We start from the raw sequence: 23678 nt of genomic DNA on the forward strand, positions 1-23678 counted from the left end.
CCTGGGGAGAGACACTGCGTGGGTTATGCCAGGATGGAAGTGCTGGAGGTGCCGGTGCGATCCCAAGAGGAGTCACCCACGGCACCTTTGAAGGGCGGCTTGGTGCTCGGGGCCGTCCCGGTTGTGGGGTGACTCAGCCCAGGGCAGCTGCCAGAGGCCCTGGGAGATGCCTGGGATTCCCGGGATAATCGCCATCCTCTGGACACTGACCTGCCCAGGCTACCCTGCTGATGTAGGGTCACCTATGGGGATCTCAGGGACAAGACACCCCCAAATCTGGGGGACAGAGCTGCAGCCCCCCATCTGTCACCCTCTCCCTCTCCATGCCCAGGCACCCACCCTTCCTTGAGGGAACCCCCCTGTGCCCCACAGCCCCCACCAGCATGGAGGGTGCCAGACGGGTGCCATGCAGGGAGTGCCAGTTTTGGGGACCCCGCAGTGCTTACCTGGGGGCTTCTGTGGAAGCTGGAGGAGCGCGAGGCCAGGCAGGCACTGCTGAGGCTCGGGGTGGGGGTCCCTAAATGCTGTGGGGCTGGGCCCCACGGCCAGGGGCGGGAAGGATTGGGCCCCACCTCTGTGGGGCTGGCACTGGGGACAAGGTCTAGGATGGGATGGAATGGGACCTCCCCCTTGGGATGGTGTAACTCACATGGCCACCAAACCAGCACCATGAACCTTGACTCATTTGAACCCCACAGACACCCCTCAACCTGCTCCCATGACCACCCTGACTCATGGGATTTCCACTGATACCCTTCATCCCGCTTCCCAAGGGTTCCATGATCAATAGACTCCCCTCATCCTGCTCCCAGGACCACCCCCAAGAAGGGCCCTTTGCCCCAGCATCCCAGGGTGGCTCCCATTGCCTAAGGTGTGGGGGACCCTCAGGATGGGTGTTGCCCCTGCTCCACTGCCATGACCCTTCTGGGGCTGTTCCCTGCGTATCCCCCCTATCCTGCAGGAACCAGCACTCTCCCAAGAATCCCATCTCAAGAATCCCCCACTACCGGCTGGGCCAGATCCTGCCCCGGAGATGTCACTCCGTCCGCCCTGCCCAGCAGTCCCCGCACCCTGCCCCGGGGCACCCCGCCGTGCCACGCACCCGGGCACCCTCCCGGCCCCAGCTCTGGGGTGACACCAGGGCACATATGACCCTCACCCCCAGAATTAGGGTGCCCCCCCGCCCAGGCACCCTGGCACATCCCCCGGGCAGGGAAGGGGAAGTGAAAGCAGCAGGGCACAGCACTCAGTGCCACGGGGCACCTCGATGAGGCAGCATCCACCCCAAGGCCTGGTGGGAGCGCTGGGGAGGCTGGGGGGTCACAGGAAGGCCGGGGGGCGGGGGTTGGGGTGCTGTGCAATGGGGGAGCAATGGGTGCTGTGCGGGGGGGTCAGGGTGCTGTGCGGGTTGGGGTGTGACGAGTGCTGCGGGGGTCGGGGTGCTGAGAAGAGGCGCGGGTGGCGGGCACTGAGGAGTGCGGGCAGGACCGGGGGTCCGGGAGCAGGGGGGTCCGGGAACGGCCCCTTTAACTACCCCCTTCCCGCCCGCCCGAACCGAAAGAGGAAGAGGAGCCCGCCCCGCCCCGAGAGGCTCCGGCAGCGGCGAGCGGAGCTGGGGACGGGGTGCCGGGGGCGTGCGGAGGCTGCGGGTGCTGAGCCCAGAGGTGCAGTTCTGGGGGGTGCAAAGCTGCGTAGGGGGCGCGGGGTTCGGGGTGCAGGATCTGGAGGTGTAGGGGTGCAAAACACAGGAATGCAAACCAGGAGTGCAGGATCTGCGGGTGCAGAGCACAGAGGTTCAGGGCTTGGAGGTGCTGTGTACATGGGTACAAGGTGCTGGATGTAGGGGTGCAAGGGCTGGGAGCACTGGGCAGGAGGGTGCAGGACACAGGGGTGCAAAACATATGGGTGCAAGACTTGGGGTGCCAACAGGGTGCCCCCCACCCTGACACCATCCAAGGCCCCCCAGAAGCAGCAATGGAGGACTTAGACTGCTGTCAGGATGGGGCCAAGACAGTGCCAAGCGCCGGGCTGAGCACCGAGGGGACAGAGACACAGGTGAGACCAGGGGGACACCCGCCAGGGAGGAACCAGGCCCGTGGTGACCATCCCCAAGGGCTGACAGCTGGAATCACCCACAGCTGGACGATTTTGTGGGTGCTCATCACCCTGACTACAATGAGGAGGAGGAGGAACAGAAGTACTTCCGCCGAAAGCGCCTTGGTGTCATCAAGAACGTGGTAGCCGCCAGCCTGGCTGGCACCCTCACTTATGGCGTCTACCTGGGTATGGGACCTCCCAGGGACCCCCCAAAACAACTTGGGGTGTTCAGGGCATAGGGTGACCACCCCTGGACCCCCCAGGCCTGCTGCAGATGCAGCTGATCCTTCACTATGACGAGACCTACCGGGAGGTGAAGTACAGCAACATCGGGCTGGAGGACATCGACCGCAAGGTGCTGATGGGCATCAATGTCACGCCTGTGGCAGCGCTGCTCTATACACCCGTCCTCATCAGGTACGGCCCCACCGCGCTCCCGGCTGGCACGGCTCACCGATGCAGCCACCCACGCTTCCCGCTCCTCGCCCCCACAGGTTCTTCGGCACCAAGTGGGCCATGTTCCTGGCGGTCGGCATCTATGCCCTCTTTGTCTCCAGCAACTACTGGGAGCGCTACTACACGCTGGTGCCCTCTGCCGTGGCCATTGGGGGGGTCATTGTGCCCCTTTGGGCCTCCATGGGCACCTACATCACACGGTAGGCATCCGGGGGGGGGGGCGAGCAGGGGGTGCAGAGCGTGCCAGCTGACCTGCTGCTCCATGCAGGATGGCCCAGAAGTACTACGAGTACGTTAACTACAAGGAGGAGCAGGAGAAGGAGAGGCAGCGGGTGCCACGGGATGCCTGTAATGCCTACATCATCGTCTTCCAGACAGTCTTCTACTCCTGCTTCCACGTGAGTGCCAGTGGGGTGGCTGGGATGGGCGGGGGGCTGTGCTGGCAGCACTGAGCATGCACCCCTCTATGTCCTGCAGTTGAGCTTTGTCTGCGCTCAGATGCCCATGGTCTTCTTCCTCAACAACTACCTCTACCAACTCAACCACACACTCTTCGCGGTGAAGCACTGCGGTGAGGCTGCGGGTGGGGGTGCAGGACGGCACTGGGAGCCCTTCAGTTGGGATTAACCATGACCTGTGCCCACTGGCAGGGACCCTGAGCCACGGCACACTGCCTGGCTTCAACAAGACAGTGCTGCAGAGCCTTCCCCGCAGCGTCAACCTCATCATCGTGGAGAGTGTGCTGATGGCTGCCGCCTTCCTCGCCATGCTGGTGGTGAGCACCAGGGTGGGAGGGGACAGGGATGGGCTGGACAATGGCAGGACCTCACCCACAGGTGCTCCACAGGTGCTGGTGCTGTGCGGCGCGGCGTACCGGCCCATGGAGGAGATCGACATGCGCAGCATCGGCTGGGGCAACATCTTCCAGCTGCCCTTCAAGCACATGCGGGACTATCGCCTGCGGCACCTCTTCCCATTGTTTATCTACAGCGGCTTCGAGGTGCTCTTTGTCTGCACCGGATTTTCCCTGGTAGGATCCGGGATGGGGTGGGAGGTGACGGAGCAGGGACAGGTGACAATGAGCCCATGTTTGCTGCAGAACTACGGTGTTTGCGCCCTGGGGCTGGAGAGGTTGGCGTATCTCCTCATGGCCTACGGCTTCTCTGCCTCGGCGTGCTCCAGCCTGGCCCTATGCATGCTGCGCCTGCGCCGGCACATCCCACTCCTGGCTGGAGCCTTCATCCACGCTGCACTCCTGGTGACACTCTTCTGCTGGGCGCCGGAGCCCCGGTACCTGGCACAGGCACCACTGCTCTACAGCATTGCCGTGCTCTGGGGCACGGGCAGCGCCCTCAACAAGACCGGAATCAGCAGTGAGTAGTGGGGAGGTCCCAAAACAGCCTCAGTTGTCCCCAGAACACCTTGGTGGTCCCCAATATAGCCTGGGTTGTCCTGAGTTTTTCCACACATCCTCTCCTCGTGTCCCCCGGCACCACAAGTTTGTGGTCCCACTCTTCGGATCCACAGGATAGACCTGCTGTGATTGTCCCCCACGCCAAGGGGACATGGCACAGGAAGGGGACACTTACTTCAGTCTCTGCCACAGTCCTCCTGGGAATGTTGTACAAGAAGAAGGAGCGCCAAGACTTCATCTTCACCATCTACCACTGGTGGCAGGCCCTGGCCATCTTCACCGTCTACCTGTGGTCAGGGCTGCCCATGAAGGTAAGTCCCAGATAAGCCCCAGCCCATTCTGAGACATTCCAGGCTTTTTGGGGACACAGCGCCACGCCAATCCCAAAATTCCCTGTGCTCCAGGCCAAGCTGTCCATCATGCTGCTGACGCTGGTGGTGGCCGTGGGGACATACCTGTGGATGGAGCGGAAGGTGGCACACAACGTGGAGGTCCGGCTGCCCCGCATCCCGCGCCCACGCCACAAAACACGTGGATACCGCTACCTGGAGGACAACTCGGATGAGACTGGCTCCGACGGTGATGGGGACAAGGAAGATGAAGGCAGGCACCCAACCGAGGCCACCAGTGAGGATGAGCTGCCAAAAGAGGATGGGGAGCAATTGGGATAGAGACTGCCTGGCCTGGGCCCCATCCTGCTCTTGGTGCCTGAGGGGGTTCTGCAGCTCCCCCCATGTGGGCCCTAAATTCTGCAAATCTCCTCAGGTCAGGCTTGCAGCCCCTTGAGCTAAGCCTAAAGCCCCCGGGCAGCCCAGAGCCCCCCACACTGGCTGATAGACCCCCAGATCGGCACATAGACCCCCCAGGGCAGGTCCGCACCCTCCAGATTGACCTACAGCCCCCAAACTGTGGTACAGAGACCCCCAAATTGTGGTACAGTCCCCCCAGCAGGCCCATAGCCCCCCAGATTGTGATGCAGTTGCTCAGATGAAACCTGCAGACCCCCAGGCCAGCCTCAGAGTCCCCCCCTCATAAATCCACAGCCCCTTAGACAAGGCTCACACCCCCCAGGCAGATCTGCAGTTCCCCCCAAATTTGGCCAAAGATCCCCCAGGTCAGGCCCAAAGACCCCTGAGCAGATGCACAGACCCTCCAGCAAGGCCTGCAGGCCCCCCGACCAGCTTGCAGCCCCCCACAATGTCCTGCAGACACTGAGCCCTCCCATATTAGTTCCCAGACAAACCCCCAGCCCCCCGCAGGGCTACCCTGGAGCCCCCAGGCAGATCGACAGCCTCCCAAACTGGCCCACAGCCCTTCAGACCAGACCCACATGCGCCCCAGGCAGACCCTGCAGCCCCCCCCAGGCTGTCCCAGAGCCCCACTAGCTAAACCTGCAGCCCCCAGGCCGGCCCCGCAGACTTCCTGACCCCTCCCATCCCCATTTTCCCTCAATAAACCCCCTCCCTCCATCTCCTTGGCCCTCACCTCCTCCCTCCTCTGGCCACGCACCTTCGGCGCCCCCTTCCGAAGCGGAGACTACAGCTCCCGGCGTGCCACGCGCTGCCCCCACGCGGTGTACGCCGGGAGTTGTAGTCCCCGCCACGTGGAAGCTGCCTCCATCTCCCCACTCAAACCACAACTCCCGCAACCGTTCGCGTCGCCCGGCGCCATCATTCCCCCCCCCGAGTTCCGCGCATGCGCGGTGCGGGCTGTTGTTGTGGCGGCGCGGCCCGCGGCTTCACCCGGGCGGGAGCGATGAGCGACAACGATGACATCGAGGTGGAGAGCGACGTGAGTTGGGCCCCCAACCCCGGGACAATCCCTGGGATAACCCTCCGTGGCTCTTCCCCACGTTAGGAGCGCTGGGAGTGGGGTAATGTTTGGTTTATGTGTGTTCTTCCTTCATATGGCGGCGCCCCCCCCCCACCATCTTCTTCCTCTTCCTCCTCGCCCGGGTCGGGGCTCCTCAGGAGGAGCAGCCGAGGTTTCAGTCCGCGGTAGGTCGCTGGGGGCTGCCCCGCAGCGCCCCCGGGATCGGGAGCACGTGGGCCGGGGTGTGAGGGGGCGGGATTTGGGGAGGGGGGTGACATGGAAGGGGAGCGGGGGAATGGGGGTCCTGGGGGCAACGGGGTGTTAGGCGTGTCCTGTGGGGATCGGGGTACTGGGGGGTCATCAGTGGGGTTGGGGGTGTTGAGGGGGGCACCTGTGGCGTTGGGGGTCTTTTTGAGGGGAGCACACCTTTGGGGCTGGGGTCTCCTGGGGGGGCTGTGACATGGAGAGGGATCTGTAGGGATGGGGGTCTTGGAGGGGGAAATCTGGCCTTGGGGGTGTCCTGTGGCATTGGGAATCTTGGAAGGGGGGGGACACCAGTAGGGCTGGGGGTCTTTTGCAGAGGAGGGTTGGGCTTGGAGAGGGGACACCTGTGGCGTTGGGGGTCTTATTTTGGTTGGGGGCTGTGACATGGAAGGGGATCCGTGGAGTCAAGTCTTTTGAGTGGGGGAACTGGGTTTGGGAGTGTCCTGTGGGGCTGGGGGTCTTACGGGTGGGACACCAGCGGGCCTTGGGGTCTTGTGGAGCAGGATTCGGGGCTCTTTAGGGGAAGGGGAGTGGGAGGCTTTTTGGGGTAAAGCAGGGGTGTTGGGGGGGTGTTGTGTGTGGGGCCGAGTCACTTGGGGGGGTGGGGCTATGTTTGGGGGGCACAGGGGGTACAGCACAAGGGGTTGACAGAGGGCATGGGAGGGTTTTGTGCCTGGTTGCTTGGGGGGCAGGGGAGGAGGTGGCCGTGTTGCAGGGGGAAAGTGCTGTGCCCCCCCCGGGGCCCGGAGCTGCCCCGGCAGCAGGAAGCTGGGGAAACCGAAAGCACCGGGAGCCGCCTCCTTCCCACGCCCTCACGGCCCAGCCGGAGGCGTCACAACCACGGAGCCGCCCTGGAGGCTCAGCCGAGCTCCCACAGCGGTTCCCAGAGGGAATTTTTGGGGGTGTAGGTGGTGGCCTCCACCCGGTGCCACCCCTGTCCCCCCCGCCAGGCCGACAAACGGGCTCATCACAACGCACTGGAGCGCAAGCGCAGGGACCACATCAAGGACAGCTTCCACAGCCTGCGGGATTCCGTGCCCTCGCTCCAGGGAGAGAAGGTGAGTTTATGGAGTGTGCTGGGAGCACGGACAGCACCCACCCATGGTCCAGGTTTCTCACTTTGGGGCATTCCCAAGGCTCTCTTGTGCCACAGGAGTCCCCAGTGAGGACCAGAGCCAGGGTGGGATGAGGCAGGTGAAATTCCAGTTTTGCCCCCTGGACTAGGTCTTTATCTTGCCTCTGGCTTTTCCCACTATTGCAACAGGCATCCCGGGCCCAAATCCTGGACAAAGCCACAGAGTACATCCAGTACATGCGCCGGAAAAACAACACACACCAGCAGGACATCGACGACCTCAAGCGGCAGAACGCGCTGCTGGAGCAGCAAGGTGGGAGCTGGGATCCGGCTGGAAATGGGGTCTAGCAGGACCTGAGATCCAGGAGCTGGGGTCTGGCAGGGTTCAGGAGCCAGGATCTGGGGTCCAGTAGGGTTTGGGATCCAAGATCCAGTGGGACCTGGGTCTGGAAGGAGATGGGATCCATCAGAATTCAGGATCTGGTGGGAGCTGAGATCCAGTGGGAGTTGGGATCTGGCAAGAGCTGACGTCTGGCAGGACCAGGGTCTGGCAGGACCAGGGTCTATCAGGGTCCAGAATTCAGTGGGAGCTGAGGTCTGGCAGGATCTGGGGTCTGGAAGAGCTCAGGCTCCAGGATCCGGTGGGAGCTGGGGCGTGTCAGGAACTGGGCTGCAGGCAGGGCTGGGCCCAGGGGTGACACGGTGCCGTCCCTCGCAGTGCGCGCGCTGGAGAAGGCCCGATCCAGCGCCCAGCTCCAGGCCAGCTATCCCGCGGACAACAGCCTCTACACCAACCCCAAGGGCAGCGCCATCTCCGCCTTCGACGGCGGCTCCAACTCCAGCTCCGACTCGGAGCCCGACGAGCCGCAGAACAGGAAGAAGCTCCGCATGGAGGCCAGTTAGGCCCCCCCGCCGCCCCCCAGCCTGCGGCAGGACTCGCTCCCTCCGCTCCTAGAAGCTCTTGGACTGCAGCTTCCCAGCCTTCCCCGGCCCCTTCCCCGCTCCCACCGCGCCGGCCCCGGGGGGAGCCGGCCAGGCTGAGCAGAAAGACTTGGGGGGGAGACTCCCCCACCAACTCCCCTCTGCTAGCAACCCCCCTCCCCTTCCCTCCTGGTTTTATAGGAGCATTTCTATTTATACCCGGGGACCAGTGCAGTCCAGAGCGGGGAGGAGCCGGGCAGTTCCCCCAAAAAAAGGAGCAAGCACTGGGGGGGATCTCCCTATTTATTTTCTCCGTGTGCAACTCCACCTGCCCGAGTCGGCAGAGCACAGAGCCAGGCTTGGGGGCTCCTTCCCCCCCCACCCCCTCCTCCTTCTCCTCCTCTTTCCCTCCCTTGACCCTTCCCCACCTCAGTGGCATTTTCCGAACTTCAGTGGCCCATCCCCGCCCCATAGGTGCCCCTTTCCCCCTATTTTGATGCCATTCCATGGATCTAAGGTATGTTGTACATACTGCCCAGAGTTGTCTTGCAAGTTAAGGCTTCCCTTTACTATAAGACTATAAATAATAAACAAAAAAAGCCAAAATTCCACTTATTTTATCCTCCCCCATGGTTACTGCATGTTCTTGGAATGGGAGAAGTGATGCCACCGCAGCTGGACGTGGCATCACCTCCTGCTCCGCATCCCCAGGGCCTCCAGCACACGGCGGGTGTCACTTCTGGTTTATTGATGCCAAAAAGCTCTGCCAGAGCCCGTGTCCCACCTCGGCTCTGGCCAGGATGACAGCAGGACACTGGGCCTGGAGCAGGCTGGATTTTGGTATTGCTAGCACCCTGAGCACCTCGCTCTGCCTGGCCAGCCACCACGGGGATGGGCTGTGCCGCTCGCTCCCGGGGCTCGGCACCCTGAGCCAGCAGCAGGACCCCCCTACTCGGCAGCAGATGCCGGATCCAGGCTAGGCACAGGATACTGCAGGAAGTGCATCACCGCCCTCGCCACCTTCTCCGGGGCAATGTTGTAGACAGGGTGTGTGGCTTGCTGTGGGAAAGAGAGGGATGGAGGATGTTAATCACGGACTCCTAGAATGGTTTGGGTGGGAAGGTACCTTAAGGATCATCTAGTCCAACCCACTGTGCACAGGGAATCTTCCACTATCCCATGTTGCTCCAAGCTCTGTCCAGCCTGACCTTGGACACTTCCAGGGATGGGGCAGACACAGTTTCCCCTTTTCCAGTTTGAAGCCATTCCCCCTTGTCCTGTCACTCCAAGCCCTTGTCCAAAGCCCAACTCCAGCTCCCTTGTAGCTCTTCAGGCCCTTGAAGCAGCTCTAAGCTCTCCCTGAAGCCTTCTCTTCTCTAGGCTGAACCCCAACTCTCCACTGCCATAGGATCTGACTTTCTCAGTGCTGGGGAGCCCTGGAAGCTCATCCCTGCCTACCCCAGAAATACCTAGCGCTTACCAGGCAATTCTCAGGGATACCCAGGACCACCTCATTGTGGAGGTCTCCACTTCCGAAGTGCTGTGCAATGGCCAGCCCGCTCAGGCAGTAGCAGGTGTGGTAGAAATCCCGGGATCTGCATCCAGGGAGATATTGGGATGCTGAGGGGGGATCTGGGGTGCCAGGCAGCCCTGTATTCCCCCCTGCACTCACTTTCCTGGCTTATCCAGCAGCCCTCCAGCTGGGCACTGGCAGCACAGGAGAATGTATTCCTGCAGTGCCAGCTGGTCGAACATCCAGTGTGCCATGCTCAGCGCTGGATCGCCTGGAAGGGGAACCCAAAGGAGAAACACCAGCGAAGGTGTTAAATCCCTGGAGATGCCATTCTGGGGACAGAGGAAGCCTGTGGCAACTCACCCCTGGCATGGAGTGCCCGATGGAGCAGGGGCAGGAGCCCGGCTTGCCAAAAGGAGTAGCACCCGTCCACCAGCTTGTTGCAGCGGCCCTGGAATCCACCCTCGAAGCGCATCTGCCGCCCGGTCACCCAGTGCTGTGGGGTGATGGGAGTCAGTGTGGGACCAGAGATCCCAGGCGGGATGAAACTCCCAGTATCCCAGCGAGGGGTCACTCACCAGCAGGCTCCGGAGGTTCAGCAGATGTTCCTGCTTGAGGATGACCAGCGCGGCCACGCCGCAGAAAGTGTAGCCACCATGTGCCTCCATGCCTGGCACGCCGCCGATCCCGCCCTCCCAGTTCTGACACCTGTGGGAGCAGGGTCAGGGTGGCAGGGATGCTGGGAATGCCATCCCCCGTCCCCCACCTGTCCCCAGATCTCACCTGGCGATCCACTCAGCTGTCCCAGCGAAGAGCGTGGGTGTCAGGATGTTGGTCAGTGAGGCCACTGAGGCAGCGCAGTAGGCGCTCCTGCAGGAAAAGGGCGCTCAGAGATTCAGGAGATGGGTGCTCAGGGATGTGGCACTGGCACCTCAAAGTGGCACCAGCTCCCCGCCACAGCTCCGGCTCCCCATAATGGCACAAGGTCCCTGACCCAGCTAGCTCCGTGCAACGGCACCCTGCCATGGCAGTAGTTCCTGTCACTGGTCCCCTGCCATGGCACAAGCACCCAAAACAGCACTGGCTCCCCAAAGCTACACCTCCCCATGGCATGGCTCCCCACCATGGTACCAGCTCCCCAAAACAGCACTGGTACTCCCATGTGGCACCAGCTCCCTGACACCTACTCCCCAAAACTGCCAGCTCCCCAAAACACAACTGGGTCCCCAAAACTGCACCCTGCCATGGCACTGGCTCCTCAGAACAGCACCAGCTCCCAGCACTTGCTCCCCAAAACAGCACTGACTCCCCAAAACTGTACCCCAAATTACCAGTGGCTCCCCACCATAGCACCAGCTCCCCAAAATGATACTGGCTCTCAAAAACATCGGCAGGTCCCAGCACTGAATCCCCAGAATGGCACCAGCTCGCCACCATAGCATCCACTCCCAGCACTGGCTCCCCAAAATGCCCAGGCCCTCCAAAACAGCCCCCCCAAGCAGCCCTCACCCACCTGACATCCACTTCTCCACCCACGTGCATGAGGAAGGAGCCATCCGGCTGCTTCAGCGAGTGCAGGTATTCCAAGAGCTTCTTCCTGCAGGAGCCAGCAGCCATGAGAGGAGGGACACACACCTCACCTTCCCCCCAGCTCCCACAGCCCCCCGGACCTGTCGATGATGCCGAAGGCCTCCTCAGTGCCGATGATGCAGAGCGCGTTGACAGCGGCATAGGTGGGGGCGAGGTGGGGGTGCTGGCCAGGACCCCCCCCAAATCCACCCTGGGGGCTCTGGCAGCGCCTCAGGAACTGGCAGACGCTGCAGAAAGGTGGGGAAGGGGCACAGTGTCACCTGTGTCACCCCGGTGGGGTGACATGTCCCCTCCCAGCCTCGTGAATCCCCCCGAGGTCAAAGCCGGGGGTGTCACCCTCCCATCTCCGTCGTCACGAGGAAGCCGCCGGAAGAATGGGCGGCATTGACGGTGGCAGGGAGACAAAGCGCTCCTTTGCTCTGGGGACAGCGGGAGGTGGCACCTCCGGAGTCACGCGGGTGCCCCGCGGGGACAGTGGCCATGGTGGGGTCCCCCCGACTCTCCCCACTTACTCAGAGGCCACTGACTCGGGAATGGGCTCATCCAGCAGCTCCAGGCTGTGCAGGATCCAGTAGCAGAGCCAGGGGCGGCTGGCATCCAGACACTGCAGGGACAGAGGGGACAGTCAGGGAATGGCACTGGACACAGCAGGAGCAGGCGGGAGTGAGGAGACAGACAGGAGAATCCCCAGAGCATCGCTGGGATGAGCATGGGCACACAGGGAATGCTGAGTCCACTCTGGGGCTGGCAAACCCCCAGCGACAAACAATCCTGGTGACAGCCCCAGGGCAATGGGTTCACCCCAGCCAGTGGCTCCAGGTGGGATATCTGGCATTCCTGGTACCTCATAGGCTTCAGTGAGCTGCCGGAGGCCTCTCTTCAGGTAATGGAAGTGCTTCTCCCGCTGCAGGACGTACCTGGAATACAGAGAGGACAGGATGAACAGGTAGGGTGTCCTGAAAAAGCAGGGGGACAGTGGCAGGAGGGGCAGAATCCTACTGCAGCACCCACTGGAGTCGAAGACTTTTTTGGAATGGGAATTATTTATGGTTATTGAGAATTTTGAAACTCACTGTGAGGAGTGATGGTTTGTCCTGTAGGCATCATAGACCTCCTGCACGATGTCCTCCACCTTGGACTTGTCAGGAAAAATGGGAATAAAGACTATGCTGAGCTCTGGAAAGAGGCTCCGCACATCCCAAACACAATCCCCACCGAGCCCCGCAGCTTCTCCCCCATCCCAGGGGTTTATCCGACTCACAGCCCCATCTCACCCAGAAAAACCAGAGTAGGAATTCCCAGGAGTTTTGTGCCCCGATTTATGCCAGAATCCAGCACCATCCTGTGCTGCTTTACAAATCCAGCTTGAGTTTGGTTCATCCCAAGACTGCTATGGAAAACACCCTCCTCCCGCTCACGCTGGGATGACCAGGGACTTGGACACCCTAAGCCAGGGTAATCCTCAAGAAAATACCCCGGGATCAGCCTCAGGGGTGAGGAGGGGCCGCACGGGGACCTGCATTCACGGCACTGTGTCCTGCCAGGACGGAACTGAGCAAGAACCCCATGGATTGGGAAACCCGGAGTCACTTTTTACCCCGTTCCAGCCCCCGGAGGAGCTGCCAGGGCATAGGTCAGGACAGAAGGACGGAGGGGAGAGTCTGGCTGCCCCAGGACCCCTCACCCTCCCCAGACTGGTTCTGGGGGACGTGCCCCGCGGGAGCTGCCGTGGCTGGTGGGCGTCAGCACCGCCGGGCCCCTCAAAACATTGGTGGCTGGGGTGTTGTCACAGGGGGTGTGGGGACACTAGTTGCGTGGGGATGCTGGGATAGGAATCACCCAGTCCCACGGCACCCCTGAGCCCCGCCCCAGGGGAGACCAAAGCCCAGCCCCACGGCAGCCCGGCACCCCACACCCCAGTTCCATGGCACCCCAAAGCCCAGCCCCACGACACTCCACACCCCACCCCACACCCCCGGCACCCCACGCGCCACGCTGCAGCCGCTGGCGCTCCCCGGCACCTGCTCGGCGGAGGTGCAGGTCCGCAGCCCATCGTCCCGCAGCCGCCGCCGCCCGCCGGGGCCGGGGGCCGCTCCCGCCATGCTGCGGCCGCGGGGGCAGCGGGCGACGGCGGCCGGGAGGGGACGCGCGGCCGCGCTCCTGGCCACGCCCACCACGCGTGACCGCGCCCCTCCCGTATGACCACGCCCCTTCGCTCTTGGCCACGCCCCCACCGCCCGCCCCCGGCGCGCGTGCGCGGAAGAGCCACACCCCCCCCGGGCGGCTGCGTCGTCGTGATGTGACGTCATGTCTTGCATCATCATAGAATCCACGGGTTGGGTTGATAAGAACCTTAAAGCCCATCCAGTTCCACCCCCTGCCATGGGCAGGGACACTGGGACACCTTCCACTGGACCAGGTTGCTCCAAGCCCTGTCCAGCCTGGCCTTGGACACTTTGAGGGATGGGGCAGCCACAGCTGCTCTGGGAAATCCATTCCAATGCCTTACCACCCTCACAGTGAAGAATTTCTTCCCAATATCCAATCACCACCTCCTCTTTTCCACTTTGGAGCCATTCCCCCTTGTCCTGGCATTCCATGCCTTCATCCTAAGTCCCTCTCCATCTCTCTTAGAGCCCCTGTAGGCACTGGAAAGGGCTCTTAGCTCTCCCTGGCGCCTTCTCTTCTCCAGGCTTAGCAATCCCAGCTCCCCCAGCCTGTTCTTAGCCCTCGGAGCATTTCTGTGGCCACCTCTGGACTTGCTCCAGCAACTCCATGTCCTTCCCATGAAAAGGATTTTAGGGCTGGACACAGTTCTCCATGTGGGGTCTCACCTGAGTGGGGCAGAGGAGGACAATGCCCCCATCACCTGTTGCCCACACTCCCAGTGACACAGCCCAGGACATGGGTGACTTTCCAGGGCTGCCAGCACACGTTGACAGGTCGTATCCAGCCTCTCATTCCCCAGTAGCCCCAAATTCCTCTCATCTGGGCTGTTCTCCATCCCATCACCCCCATCTTGCACTGATCTCAGGAGTTGTCCTGATCCATGAGCCAACCCTGCCCTTGGCCTTGTTGACCCCCACGATGTTCCCATGGGAACCTTGTCCCTGGACACGACAACCAGGACAACCCACCCTTGTCCATGTCCCGCTGGGTGCCATCCCATCCTTCCTAAGTGTCACCAGTTCCCCTGGTGCAGCTCTGTGTCACCCCAGTGTCCCCTGCTGCACCCCTCTGTCCCCTTCCCAATGCCCCTAGAGCAACCCCTGGTGCACCCTTGGTGCTCCCAGAGCCCCCAGAGTCCCCACTGGCCCCCTGGTACATCCCCATCTCCCACCTCCCCTTTTCCAGAGCATCCCCAATGTATCCTACGGTGCATTCCTGGCTCCGTCCCCCTGTTCTCCCCAGCTCCCTTCTCAGTCCATCCCCCGTGTCGCCGCCCAATTCCCCACGGCATCTCCCGTGCATCCCTGGTGTATCTCCGGTGTCCCCTCCCCGCTCCCCACAGCATCCCCCGGTCCATCCCCGGTGTCGCCCCCCTCGTTTCCCCCCCCCGTGCCCCCTCCCGCCGCCACCGCCCCCGCCCCGCCCCGCCCCGGTGCATCCCCCGGTGCCAGCCCGGCCCGGCGCGGCGGCGGCGCAGCTCGCGGCCCCGGAGCGGCCCCGGTGTGGCGGCGGCGGCGGCGGCCCGGGCCCGCCATGGCCAAGCAGTACGACGTGCTGTTCCGGTTGCTGCTGCTCGGGGACTCGGGCGTGGGCAAGACCTGCCTGCTCTGCCGGTTCACCGACAACCAGTTCCACCCCGCCCACATCTCCACCATCGGTACCGGCAGCGGCAGCGCACGGCGGCCGCGGGAGCGGGGAAACGGGGAACCGGGAGCATCGGGGAAGCGGGAGCAGTGGGGAGGCTCAGCACCGGGGAAACGGGAGCATCGGGGAACCGGGCAACCAGGAAGACTGGGAGCCACAGCACCGTGGAAACGGGAAGCCAGAGAACCGGGAGCACCGGGGAAACGTGAAACCGGGATCATCAAGGAATCGGGAGCAATGGGGAGGCGCAGCACCGGGTAACCGGGCGCACTGGGAGCCGCAGTACCGGGGAAAAGGGAAACCGGGGAACTGGGGCGCCATGGGCGCCACGAAACCGTGAGTACTGGGAAGCCGCAGCACTGGGGAAACGGGAAAATGGGCAACGGGGGAGCAGGAAAACCGTGGGAACCGGAGAACCGGGAGGACAAGGGAGACGCAGCAACCGAGAAATGGGAACCCAGGGAACGGGAAAACCGTGAGCATCGGGGAACCGGGACTACCGAGGAACTGGGAAGCCACAGGATCGAGGAAACGGGAAACCAGGGCAGCTGGCAGTCGTGGGAACCGAGGAACCGGGGAGTGGTGGGCACGGGAAAACCGGGGGCACCGGGAAAGGGTTAACCGTGGGCACTGGAGAACTGCAACACTAGGAACATGGGGAAACAGGTAACCAGAGAGCGGGAAAACCGTGGGCAGCGGGGAGAGGGAAAACCGTGGGCTCCAGGGAAGGGGAAAACTGTGGGAACCCGGAGCATCGGGAGTCGCAGCACCGGGGAACCGGGAAGCCGTGGGCATCGGGAAACGGTAAAACCGTGGGCACCCGCAAGCCGGGACCACCGGGAAGCTGCAGCACGGGGAAACTGGGAACCCGCGGGCTCCGGAGAGCCGCGGCTTCAGGGAACCGGGAGTATATGGGAGCCAGGAAATCATGGGCACAGGAGAACCCGGAGGACCGGGCACCTCTGGCGCAGGGGAACCGGGAGCAGCGTGCAGCCGGGAACTGGGAGCACTGGGCAGCCACAGCACCGGGAAGCCGTAGCACTGGGGAACTGGGAGCACTGGACAGATGCAGCACCAGGGAACTGGGAGCACCAGGATCACCATTTGGCACCGAGGCCTCCTGCCAGGCCAGGCACCGGCTGTGGGGACCAGCACCAGGCCATGGTGGGGCGTGGGGTGGGTCAGGACGGGTGGGGGGACCAGAGGGCCCCCAGTGACTGCAGAGGGGAACACCAGGACACCCCACAACCTCTCCCATTCTAACCCCAGGCGTCGACTTCAAGATGAAGACCATCGAAGTGGATGGGATCAAGGTGCGGATACAGATCTGGTGAGTGGCAGCGCTGGATCCCGGGGTGAAGGGGGAAGGAATTTTGGTGGGTCTGAGTCCCGCTCCCCCCACCCAAGGTAGGGGCTGAGCCCTGCCCAATTCATGCCATGGGTGGCAGCACTGACCCGCTGTCCCCGGGCAGGGACACAGCCGGCCAGGAGCGGTACCAGACCATCACCAAGCAGTACTACCGGCGGGCACAGGTACGGGGGTTCCCTGTCCTGGTGCACAGGAGAGGGGAAACTGAGGCACAGTTTTGGGGTGTCAACGGCTGCCCCCCCCACCCCCTGCAGGGCATCTTCCTGGTGTACGACATCAGCAGTGAGCGCTCCTACCAGCACATTGTGAAGTGGGCCAGCGACGTGGATGAGGTGGGGGTAAACGAGGGGAGGTCCAGAGGTTCCCCAGTCGTGTGTGTGGGGGGGTCCTTACACTGTTCCTCTGCCCAGTATGCACCTGACGGCGTCCAGAAAATCCTCATCGGGAACAAGGCAGACGAGGAGCACAAGAGGCAAGTGCCCAAAGAGCAAGGGCTGCAGGTGAGCGGGGGCTGCTCTGTGCCCCCCCCCCGGGGGCAGGACCCCTCCTGCACCCCCAGCATGGCCAGCCACTCCCTGATCCCCTCTGCACTCGGGACCCTGACAGCCCTCCTGCAGCCCTACCTCTATCCAGGACCCCCAAGCATCCCCAGCCCCTCCCAGCACAACCAGGGACCCCCCACCCTTTTGCAGTCTGTACCCAGGCACCCCAGAAACAGCTCCCCCAGTGCCCAGGAACCCTCTTTCCCTCCACCCCGGTGGTTGTGCACCCCCAAGGCTCCCTCTTCCCCACTTGCAAAATGTTCAGGGACCCCTAACTTCCCCTTGCACCACCAGCATGGTCTCCTGCACCCCTGAAGCACAAAGTGACCCCCTCGGTGTCCCCCTTGGGACCTCTTGACCCCCAAAGCACCCAGTGTACCTCCCTGCAATCCCAGCATGGCCAGACCCTCCACAAGCCCCCCCTGCATTCCACATGGACCCCAATAGCCTTCTTGCAGTCCTGCCTTTATCCAGGGACCCCCGTGCTCCTGCAGTCTGAACCCAGGGACCACTGACTATCCCTGCAGCTCCCAGAGCATCCAGGAAACCCCTTGACTGCCCAGTGCACCCCCAGGGTTCCAACGACTCCCAACCCCTCCCTGCACCTCCATCGTGCTCCCCTGCACCCCTAAAGCACCCAGTACCCCCCAGTATCCCTCCCAGTGACCTCTGGACCCCAAAGCACCCAGCACCCCTCCCAGGGCCCCCTGCACCCAGCACCCAGCCCCTATGCCAGCCACCCCCCACAGCTCTCCTGTCTGTCCGTGCCCAGCTGTGCACGTTCCAGAGAGGGGGGCCAGGGGTATTGAATCCCCCCTGCCCCCAAATCATGCTACCCCCCTCCCCCCCCCGCCAAACCCCTGGTGCCGCAGCTGGCCAGGGAATACGGGATGGATTTCTACGAGACCAGTGCCTGCAGCAACCTCAACATCAAGGAGGTATGAAGGAAATGAGGGGGCTGGAGGGGTTCTGATGGGGCTGGGGTTGGCCTGGGCAGGTTAGGGGATACTGGAGGGGTCTTCCAGGTTCACCTCACCCCTCTCCCACAGTCCTTCACGCGGCTGACGGAGCTGGTGCTGCAGGCGCACCGCAAAGAACTGGATGAGCTGCGGGGGCTGCCCTGTGCCCCGACCCTGGCCCGGCTGGAGGAGGACGAGCAGCAGCCCCTGGGGAGCGAGGACACCCCGAAAACCTGCTGGTGTTGAAGGCTGGGACCCCCCTGACCCCTCCTCCCCAGGCTGTATCAGGGGGCATGGTGGGGGCAGGATTGGGGCAGCTCCCATGGAGTGGGGGGCTACACAGGACACTCCCAGGACAGGGGGATGGGAAGGTGGCAAGGGGGTCCCCCATCCTGGCACCTGTGCTCCCCTCAGTTTGCGGGTGGGGTGGGGGCTGTCCAGGCGCTGTGTGCCTACCCCATGCCCACCCCGTGCCCGTGGGACCCCTGATTTTACACAGTGGTTTGCAGAATAAAGGTGATGCTGGAGGGGCTGGTGGTCCGTGTGCTCCGGGGGGGCTGCGGGCATGATGCCATGGTGGCAGGCGCAGCCTGGGCATGGACACCCGAGCAGTGATCAATAATTGAGGGTGATCTGGGGCTGCCGGGATGGTGTCCCCTTTCCAGGCTGGGCACAGCGGCATGGGGCATGGTGCCCGTGGGGTGCCAAGGCCACCACCATGGCCCACCAGGCTACCAACTCAGCTCCAGCTGTGGGAACAGGGCCAGAAAGCTTGGTGGTGGCACTGGAATGAGCCAGCAGTGGGATGGTGGCAGGCTGGGATGGGTGGTTACTGGGATGATGGTGGGCACTAAGATAGTGGAACCCACTGGGATCTAGGTGGACAACGGTGGGCACCACAGCAGATAGGCCCAAGGGTGGAGCTGGCACTGGCACCAGTGGGCCCTGTGACAGGTGGGCACTGAGATGGGCAGCACAGGAAGCCCCAGAGGTGATGCCATGGCAGCACCAGGCAAGGAGTACCAGGGCACTTGTGCCCTCCTCCTCCATCCCACAGAGCCCCAGTTCCCTGATTCCTGTTATTCCCCAACTCCTGTTATTCCCCAACTCTCACCGGCATTCCCAACCCTCGGGAACATGCTGTGTCCCCTCCCAGCATCCCACATCCTGCAGGCACTGGGATGAGCAGCCGCATCGCGCCGTGCCATGAATTATTGAGGCAGGTAGAGCATCACCTTGGCCCTGTGCCATCTTCCTCCTTCCATGGGTGGGATGGGCGGCTCCGGTTTCTCCCGAGCCGCGGCAGGGCCTGGAGACCTTTGGACCATGACGTGAGCACCGGGAAGCCCTTAAGAGGCAGCACAGGGCACGAGCACAAGCAGCCGCACGCCTGCAGCCATGACCGTCCCCATCGCCAAGTCATTCTACGACCTGAGCGCCACCTCCTTGCAGGGGGAAAAGGTGGATTTCGGTGTTTTCCGGGGCCGTGTAGTCCTGATCGAGAACGTGGCATCGCTCTGAGGCACCACAGTGCGGGATTACACCCAGCTCAACCAGCTCCAAGCCCGCTACCCCCGGCGGCTGGTCGTGCTGGGCTTCCCCTGTAACCAGTTTGGATACCAGGTAAGTCCTGTGGGCTATGAGGCAGGGGGTGAGGAGCTGGGAAACACAGGGCTCTGGATTTCTCCTTTCCTGCCACAGGAGAACGGCACCAACGAGGAGATCCTCAACACCCTAAAGCATGTGCGGCCCGGGGGTGGCTTTGAGCCCAACTTCACCCTGTTCCAGAAATGTCAGGTGAACGGGAGCGACACCCATCCCGTGTTTGCCTACCTCAAGGCTCACCTGCCCGCACCGGCCGACGAGGCCACACACCTGATGGCTGAGCCCCGCTTTGTCACCTGGAGCCCTGTGCGGCGCTCCGATATCTCCTGGAATTTTGAGAAGTTCCTGGTGGGGCCCGAGGGGGAACCGTTCCGGCGCTACAGCCCCCGTGTGCCCACAGCCCAGCTGGAGCCTGACATCCAGCGTCTCCTCAAGCTGGCCAAGTAATCCCAGCTCCAGCGTGACCCTGGCTCTGGTGTGATCCTGGCTCTGGTGTCACCCCGGGATGGCCTCAGCTCTCCGCAGGGTGACAGCCCCCTCCGAAACCTCCATGGGGAGGGGGCTCGATGGGGGCAGAGGGTTGGAGCCGCTGGGGTGGTGCGGGCTGGTGGCAATAAATGAGCTGGAGGGAGCATGCCCAGATCTGTGTGGTTTTTGGGAGTGTAACTGGATTCATAAGGTTTTAGGGAACATACCCATACCATGTGGTTTTTGGGGGCTGTTGGGGTGAGCAGGAAAGAGGAAGCATCCCTGAGGTGCCAGATCCAGGAAATGGTGGCTCAGGGATAGGTGGGTGCCAGGCCGGTTGCACCCAGTTCCCCGTGGGTGTTGTTGGGGCTGGGTGCCAAGAGCAACACCTCACCCACCCCAGGGCAGTGATTTCCCACACCCAGCTCCTTCCCGCCTCAGGAATATGGAATTCCCAGCAGGGCATGGCCAGGTTACAAACCCCAGGGCAGGGGGAAGTGACCCCAAACCAACTCCTTGGGAAGGGAAAATGATCCAAGTCCTTTCTCTGCAGGGTTTAAGAGAGCACTGGGAGAGTGCAGTGGGCTCTCCAATGCTGGAAAGGGCTAAGGAGGAATTCCACAGGCTCCTGTGATGAAGAAAAGTCCCCTGCATCAGCCCCCAACACCCTTCACCAGCTCCAGGGAGTGAAGCCCACCCCCCGAATACTCCTGCCTGTGCCACCAAGCTGTCACATGTCACATTTATTGCCCCACACAGGAGAGCTCCTGAGGCGGGATGGGGTGGGAATCCCTTTGGATACTGTTTTGGGGACCCCTTTATGTCTTCAGCACATGGGGGGCTCAGGCCGTGGCACTGCATCCCATCCCTGCAGTCAGGGTTGGAGCCAAACGGCTCCAGAAACATGGGAGCATCCGGTGTCAGGTGTTCACTGCATCCAGGCTGGAAGTTTGGAGGAGCGAATCATGTTAGGGACACTGTGGTCCCCAGGTATTACAGTTCCAGGGATCCAGGGATCTCCCAGAGCTCCTGGAAGCTCATCCCAGGATACAGGTGGGGATCAGAACAGCGGGGTCATCTGGCGAGGGTCGTCAGGCAGGATGCTGACAGAATCCTCAGCACGGCCGCAGAGCAGGCACAGCATGGTATATTCCTGGGGGAAGGAAAAGGGGGGGGGGGGGCTGGAAAAAGGGGGGCTGCCACGCATCTGCTCCCCCACGGGGAAACCCGAGCCAGATCTGGTACCCGATCCCCGACTGCAATCGGAGCCAGGGGATCTTGTTTCCAGCCCCACTGGCTCCCCTGAGCCCTTTTTCCAGCGGTTTGCTGCATAGGAGATGTGCCAGGAATGAGGAATGGGGGTCACAGCCCCCTCCCATCACCCACATTCCCATGCCAGCGGCGCTGGGCTTCCCCCACAAGGCACAGATTAGTGCTGGGGGGACTCCAGGTAGCCCTGAGCACAGGGACGTGGCTCTGAATCCTTTGAGGCTCCATCCCACGGAAGGTGGGAATCAGCCCATGGAAGGGTAGGTCTGGAATTCCAGAGGCAGAGGAGCCGGGAAGGGCTTCTGAGGGACAAGAGGCAAACCTGGTAGTCATCCACTATGCTGAAGGTGTACTCATGGCGTGCAATCAGGTGGTGGCAGTTCTTGCACAGGTCTGTGGGGCAGGGGACAGTGGGGTGAGGGGACATGGACACTGTCCCTGGGGTATCCCCCCACTCCCCATGTCTTGGGACAGGCCCCAATCCTCTGTGCCTGCCCTCACCCCCGGGGCAGAGATGTCCCAGTCCCCAAAGCATGAAGCCCCCAAAATTCCCCTCCCAGCAACACACCTCCCTTAATGCCCATTGGCAGCTCCCTGACACTTCCTCTAGAACCTGAGACCCCCTTCCTGGGCATCCACCATTCCCATCCTCAGGAACCCCCAAATATTGAGACCCCAGGTTTCCCCTACTCAAACTAATCCTCCCTTAGGCCTCCCCCTCCTCTGACCTCTGAGCCTTCCCCCTCACGCCCCACACCCCAGGACTCCCTCCCAGCCCTCAAGACATCCCAGAATCCAAATGTTACCCCCAGCCCTCAGCCTTCAAGGCCTCCACCTGTGCCCCCCAGCCTTCAAGACCCCCAGATCGCAAAGGTCCCCTCCAGCCCTCTCTAACCCTCAACATCGCCCAAGCTCTAGACTCCAAAGGTCCCCCAATGCCCTCAGCATCCCTCGAGCTTCAAGACCCAAGGTCTCTCCCAGCACTCAACACTCCCGGACCCCCGACCCCTCCCAGCCTTCAAGCCCCCCGCCCAACCTTCCGCGATCCCTGAGCCCCAGGCCCCAAATGTCCCCCTCAGCCCTCAAAGAGCCCCAGACCCCAAAGGTCCCCTCAGGCCCCCCAACCTTCAAGAACCCCAAGACCCAGATCCCAAAGGCTCCCCCACCCCCTCAAGCCTCCCCGGGCCCTCATTCCCCCGGTGCCCCCCACCGCACGGTCATAGGTGACGATCTCCTCCCCGCCGTGCAGGCCCGCGGCCCGGTTGCCGACCAGCACGAAGTCCCGGCGGCCGCACTGCGCGCACCCCACGAAGTTCAGGAGGAAAGATCCGCCCTCCAGGCAGGTGGTGCCCTAGGGCGGGAGCACAGGCTGGGACCGGTGCCGGTGCCGGTGGCCGGGGCGGTGCGGGAGCCCCCCGCGCCCCCCCTCACCCGCTCCGGGTACTCGGTGCCCACACAGCCGCCGCACATCTCGCGCCGCCCTCACCCGCAGATGCCGCGAGAGCTGCGCCGAGGGGCGGGGCTTAGCGACGGGGCGGGGCTCGGGCGCCGGGCGGGGGCGGGGCCTGGGGCTGAGTGGGCGGGGCCTGATGGAGTGGGCGGGGCCTAAGGCGCCGTGGGGCTGCTTCGGGCAACCGGGAATAACCGGGGGGGCCCTGGGCTAGTCGGGCACCCAGGGCTAGTGGGGGACACCTGGAGTGACCTGGGGAGCATCCAGGGCTAGCGAGGGGCACCCAGGGCTAGCTGGGAGCTGCCTGGGATTAGCTGGGGGATATCCAGGGCTAGTGGGAGACCCCGGGAGGTACCTGGGGGGCATCCAGGGCTACTGGGGGGCATTGAGGGCCAACTGTAGGGTGTTGTTAATTGGCTGGGGGACACCCTGGCTTAGTGGGAAATACCCAGGGCCAGGTGCCGGGTGCCTGGCTGTGATTAGCTGGGCAGCATCCAGGGCTAGTGGGGGACACCCAGGGATGACTGTAGGGGGGCTTGGGCTAGCTGGGGGACACCCTGGCTTAGTGGGAAATACCCAGGGCCAGGTGCCGGGTGCCTGGCTGTGATTAGCTGGGCAGCATCCAGGGCTAGTGGGGGACACCCAGGGATGACTGTAGGGGGGCTTGGGCTAGCTGGGGGTCATCCAGGGCTAGCTGGGGACTGCCTGGGTTAGGTGGAGGACACCACGGACTAGCTGAGGGACATACAGGGCTGGTGGGGATCACCCAGGGCTAATCAGGGAGTGCCTGGGACGAGCTGGAGTACACTGAGGTCTAGCTATGGGGTGCCCAGGACGAGTTGGGGAGCTCACAGGGCTAGTGGAGGACACCTAGGGCTAGCTGAGGCATGGCTGGGACTAGCTGGGAGGCATCCAGGGCTAATGGGGTACACCCAGGACTAGCTGGGGGGCATCCAGGGCTAGCGGGGGACACGTGGGCTCTCCGGGGGGGATGGCCGGGACCCCCGCGGGCGTCGGCGGGGCGCTGCGTCTCTCCGCACCCTGCAGGTGCCGGTGCCGCC

General features: G+C 63.0%; 6 protein-coding genes across 6 annotated transcripts; 4 read left to right on the forward strand and 2 right to left on the reverse strand.

Moving 5' to 3' along the window:
* The first annotated feature begins 1633 nt into the window (after positions 1 to 1633).
* UNC93B1 (unc-93 homolog B1, TLR signaling regulator) lies at positions 1634 to 4773 on the forward strand. Its single transcript, XM_082283641.1, has 12 exons — positions 1634 to 1664; positions 1967 to 2055; positions 2139 to 2283; positions 2361 to 2514; positions 2592 to 2753; positions 2822 to 2951; positions 3031 to 3124; positions 3204 to 3328; positions 3401 to 3583; positions 3653 to 3926; positions 4160 to 4278; positions 4372 to 4773. The coding sequence occupies exons 2-12, from the start codon at positions 1975 to 1977 to the stop codon at positions 4636 to 4638; spliced, it is 1734 nt and encodes a 577-aa protein (XP_082139767.1). The 5' UTR covers positions 1634 to 1664; positions 1967 to 1974; the 3' UTR covers positions 4639 to 4773.
* A 215-nt stretch (positions 4774 to 4988) lies between these two features.
* MAX (MYC associated factor X) lies at positions 4989 to 8075 on the forward strand. The gene is made up of 5 exons (XM_082284058.1): positions 4989 to 5758; positions 5938 to 5964; positions 6994 to 7101; positions 7308 to 7431; positions 7837 to 8075. The coding sequence occupies exons 1-5, from the start codon at positions 5663 to 5665 to the stop codon at positions 8019 to 8021; spliced, it is 540 nt and encodes a 179-aa protein (XP_082140184.1). The 5' UTR covers positions 4989 to 5662; the 3' UTR covers positions 8022 to 8075.
* An 884-nt stretch (positions 8076 to 8959) lies between these two features.
* Positions 8960 to 13305, reverse strand: LOC309574400 (protein farnesyltransferase subunit beta). Its single transcript, XM_082284056.1, has 12 exons — positions 13164 to 13305; positions 12216 to 12280; positions 11987 to 12059; positions 11655 to 11746; positions 11223 to 11369; positions 11066 to 11149; positions 10336 to 10422; positions 10131 to 10260; positions 9916 to 10048; positions 9712 to 9823; positions 9520 to 9634; positions 8960 to 9098 (listed from the first exon to the last, which is right to left on the reverse strand). The coding sequence occupies exons 1-12, from the start codon at positions 13242 to 13244 to the stop codon at positions 8988 to 8990; spliced, it is 1230 nt and encodes a 409-aa protein (XP_082140182.1). The 5' UTR covers positions 13245 to 13305; the 3' UTR covers positions 8960 to 8987.
* A 1539-nt stretch (positions 13306 to 14844) lies between these two features.
* On the forward strand, positions 14845 to 18071 carry RAB15 (RAB15, member RAS oncogene family; the record flags this gene model as incomplete). The annotated part of the gene is made up of 7 exons (XM_082284057.1): positions 14845 to 14968; positions 16225 to 16285; positions 16428 to 16488; positions 16579 to 16656; positions 16735 to 16824; positions 17739 to 17804; positions 17916 to 18071. The coding sequence occupies 7 exons, from the start codon at positions 14845 to 14847 to the stop codon at positions 18069 to 18071; spliced, it is 636 nt and encodes a 211-aa protein (XP_082140183.1).
* Positions 18072 to 19220: 1149 nt separating this feature from the next.
* Positions 19221 to 19877, forward strand: GPX2 (glutathione peroxidase 2; the record flags this gene model as incomplete). The annotated part of the gene is made up of 2 exons (XM_082284060.1): positions 19221 to 19448; positions 19527 to 19877. Exons 1-2 carry the CDS (start codon positions 19224 to 19226, stop codon positions 19875 to 19877), a joined length of 576 nt encoding a protein of 191 aa, XP_082140186.1. The 5' UTR covers positions 19221 to 19223.
* A 757-nt stretch (positions 19878 to 20634) lies between these two features.
* On the reverse strand, positions 20635 to 22659 carry CHURC1 (churchill domain containing 1). Its single transcript, XM_082284059.1, has 4 exons — positions 22599 to 22659; positions 22383 to 22518; positions 21490 to 21560; positions 20635 to 21051 (listed from the first exon to the last, which is right to left on the reverse strand). Exons 1-4 carry the CDS (start codon positions 22635 to 22637, stop codon positions 20959 to 20961), a joined length of 339 nt encoding a protein of 112 aa, XP_082140185.1. The 5' UTR covers positions 22638 to 22659; the 3' UTR covers positions 20635 to 20958.
* Positions 22660 to 23678: the final 1019 nt, after the last annotated feature.

This window comes from Coloeus monedula, assembly GCF_965178545.1.
Source record: "Coloeus monedula genome assembly, chromosome: 6".
In the NCBI taxonomy this organism is placed as follows: Eukaryota; Metazoa; Chordata; class Aves; order Passeriformes; family Corvidae; genus Coloeus; species Coloeus monedula.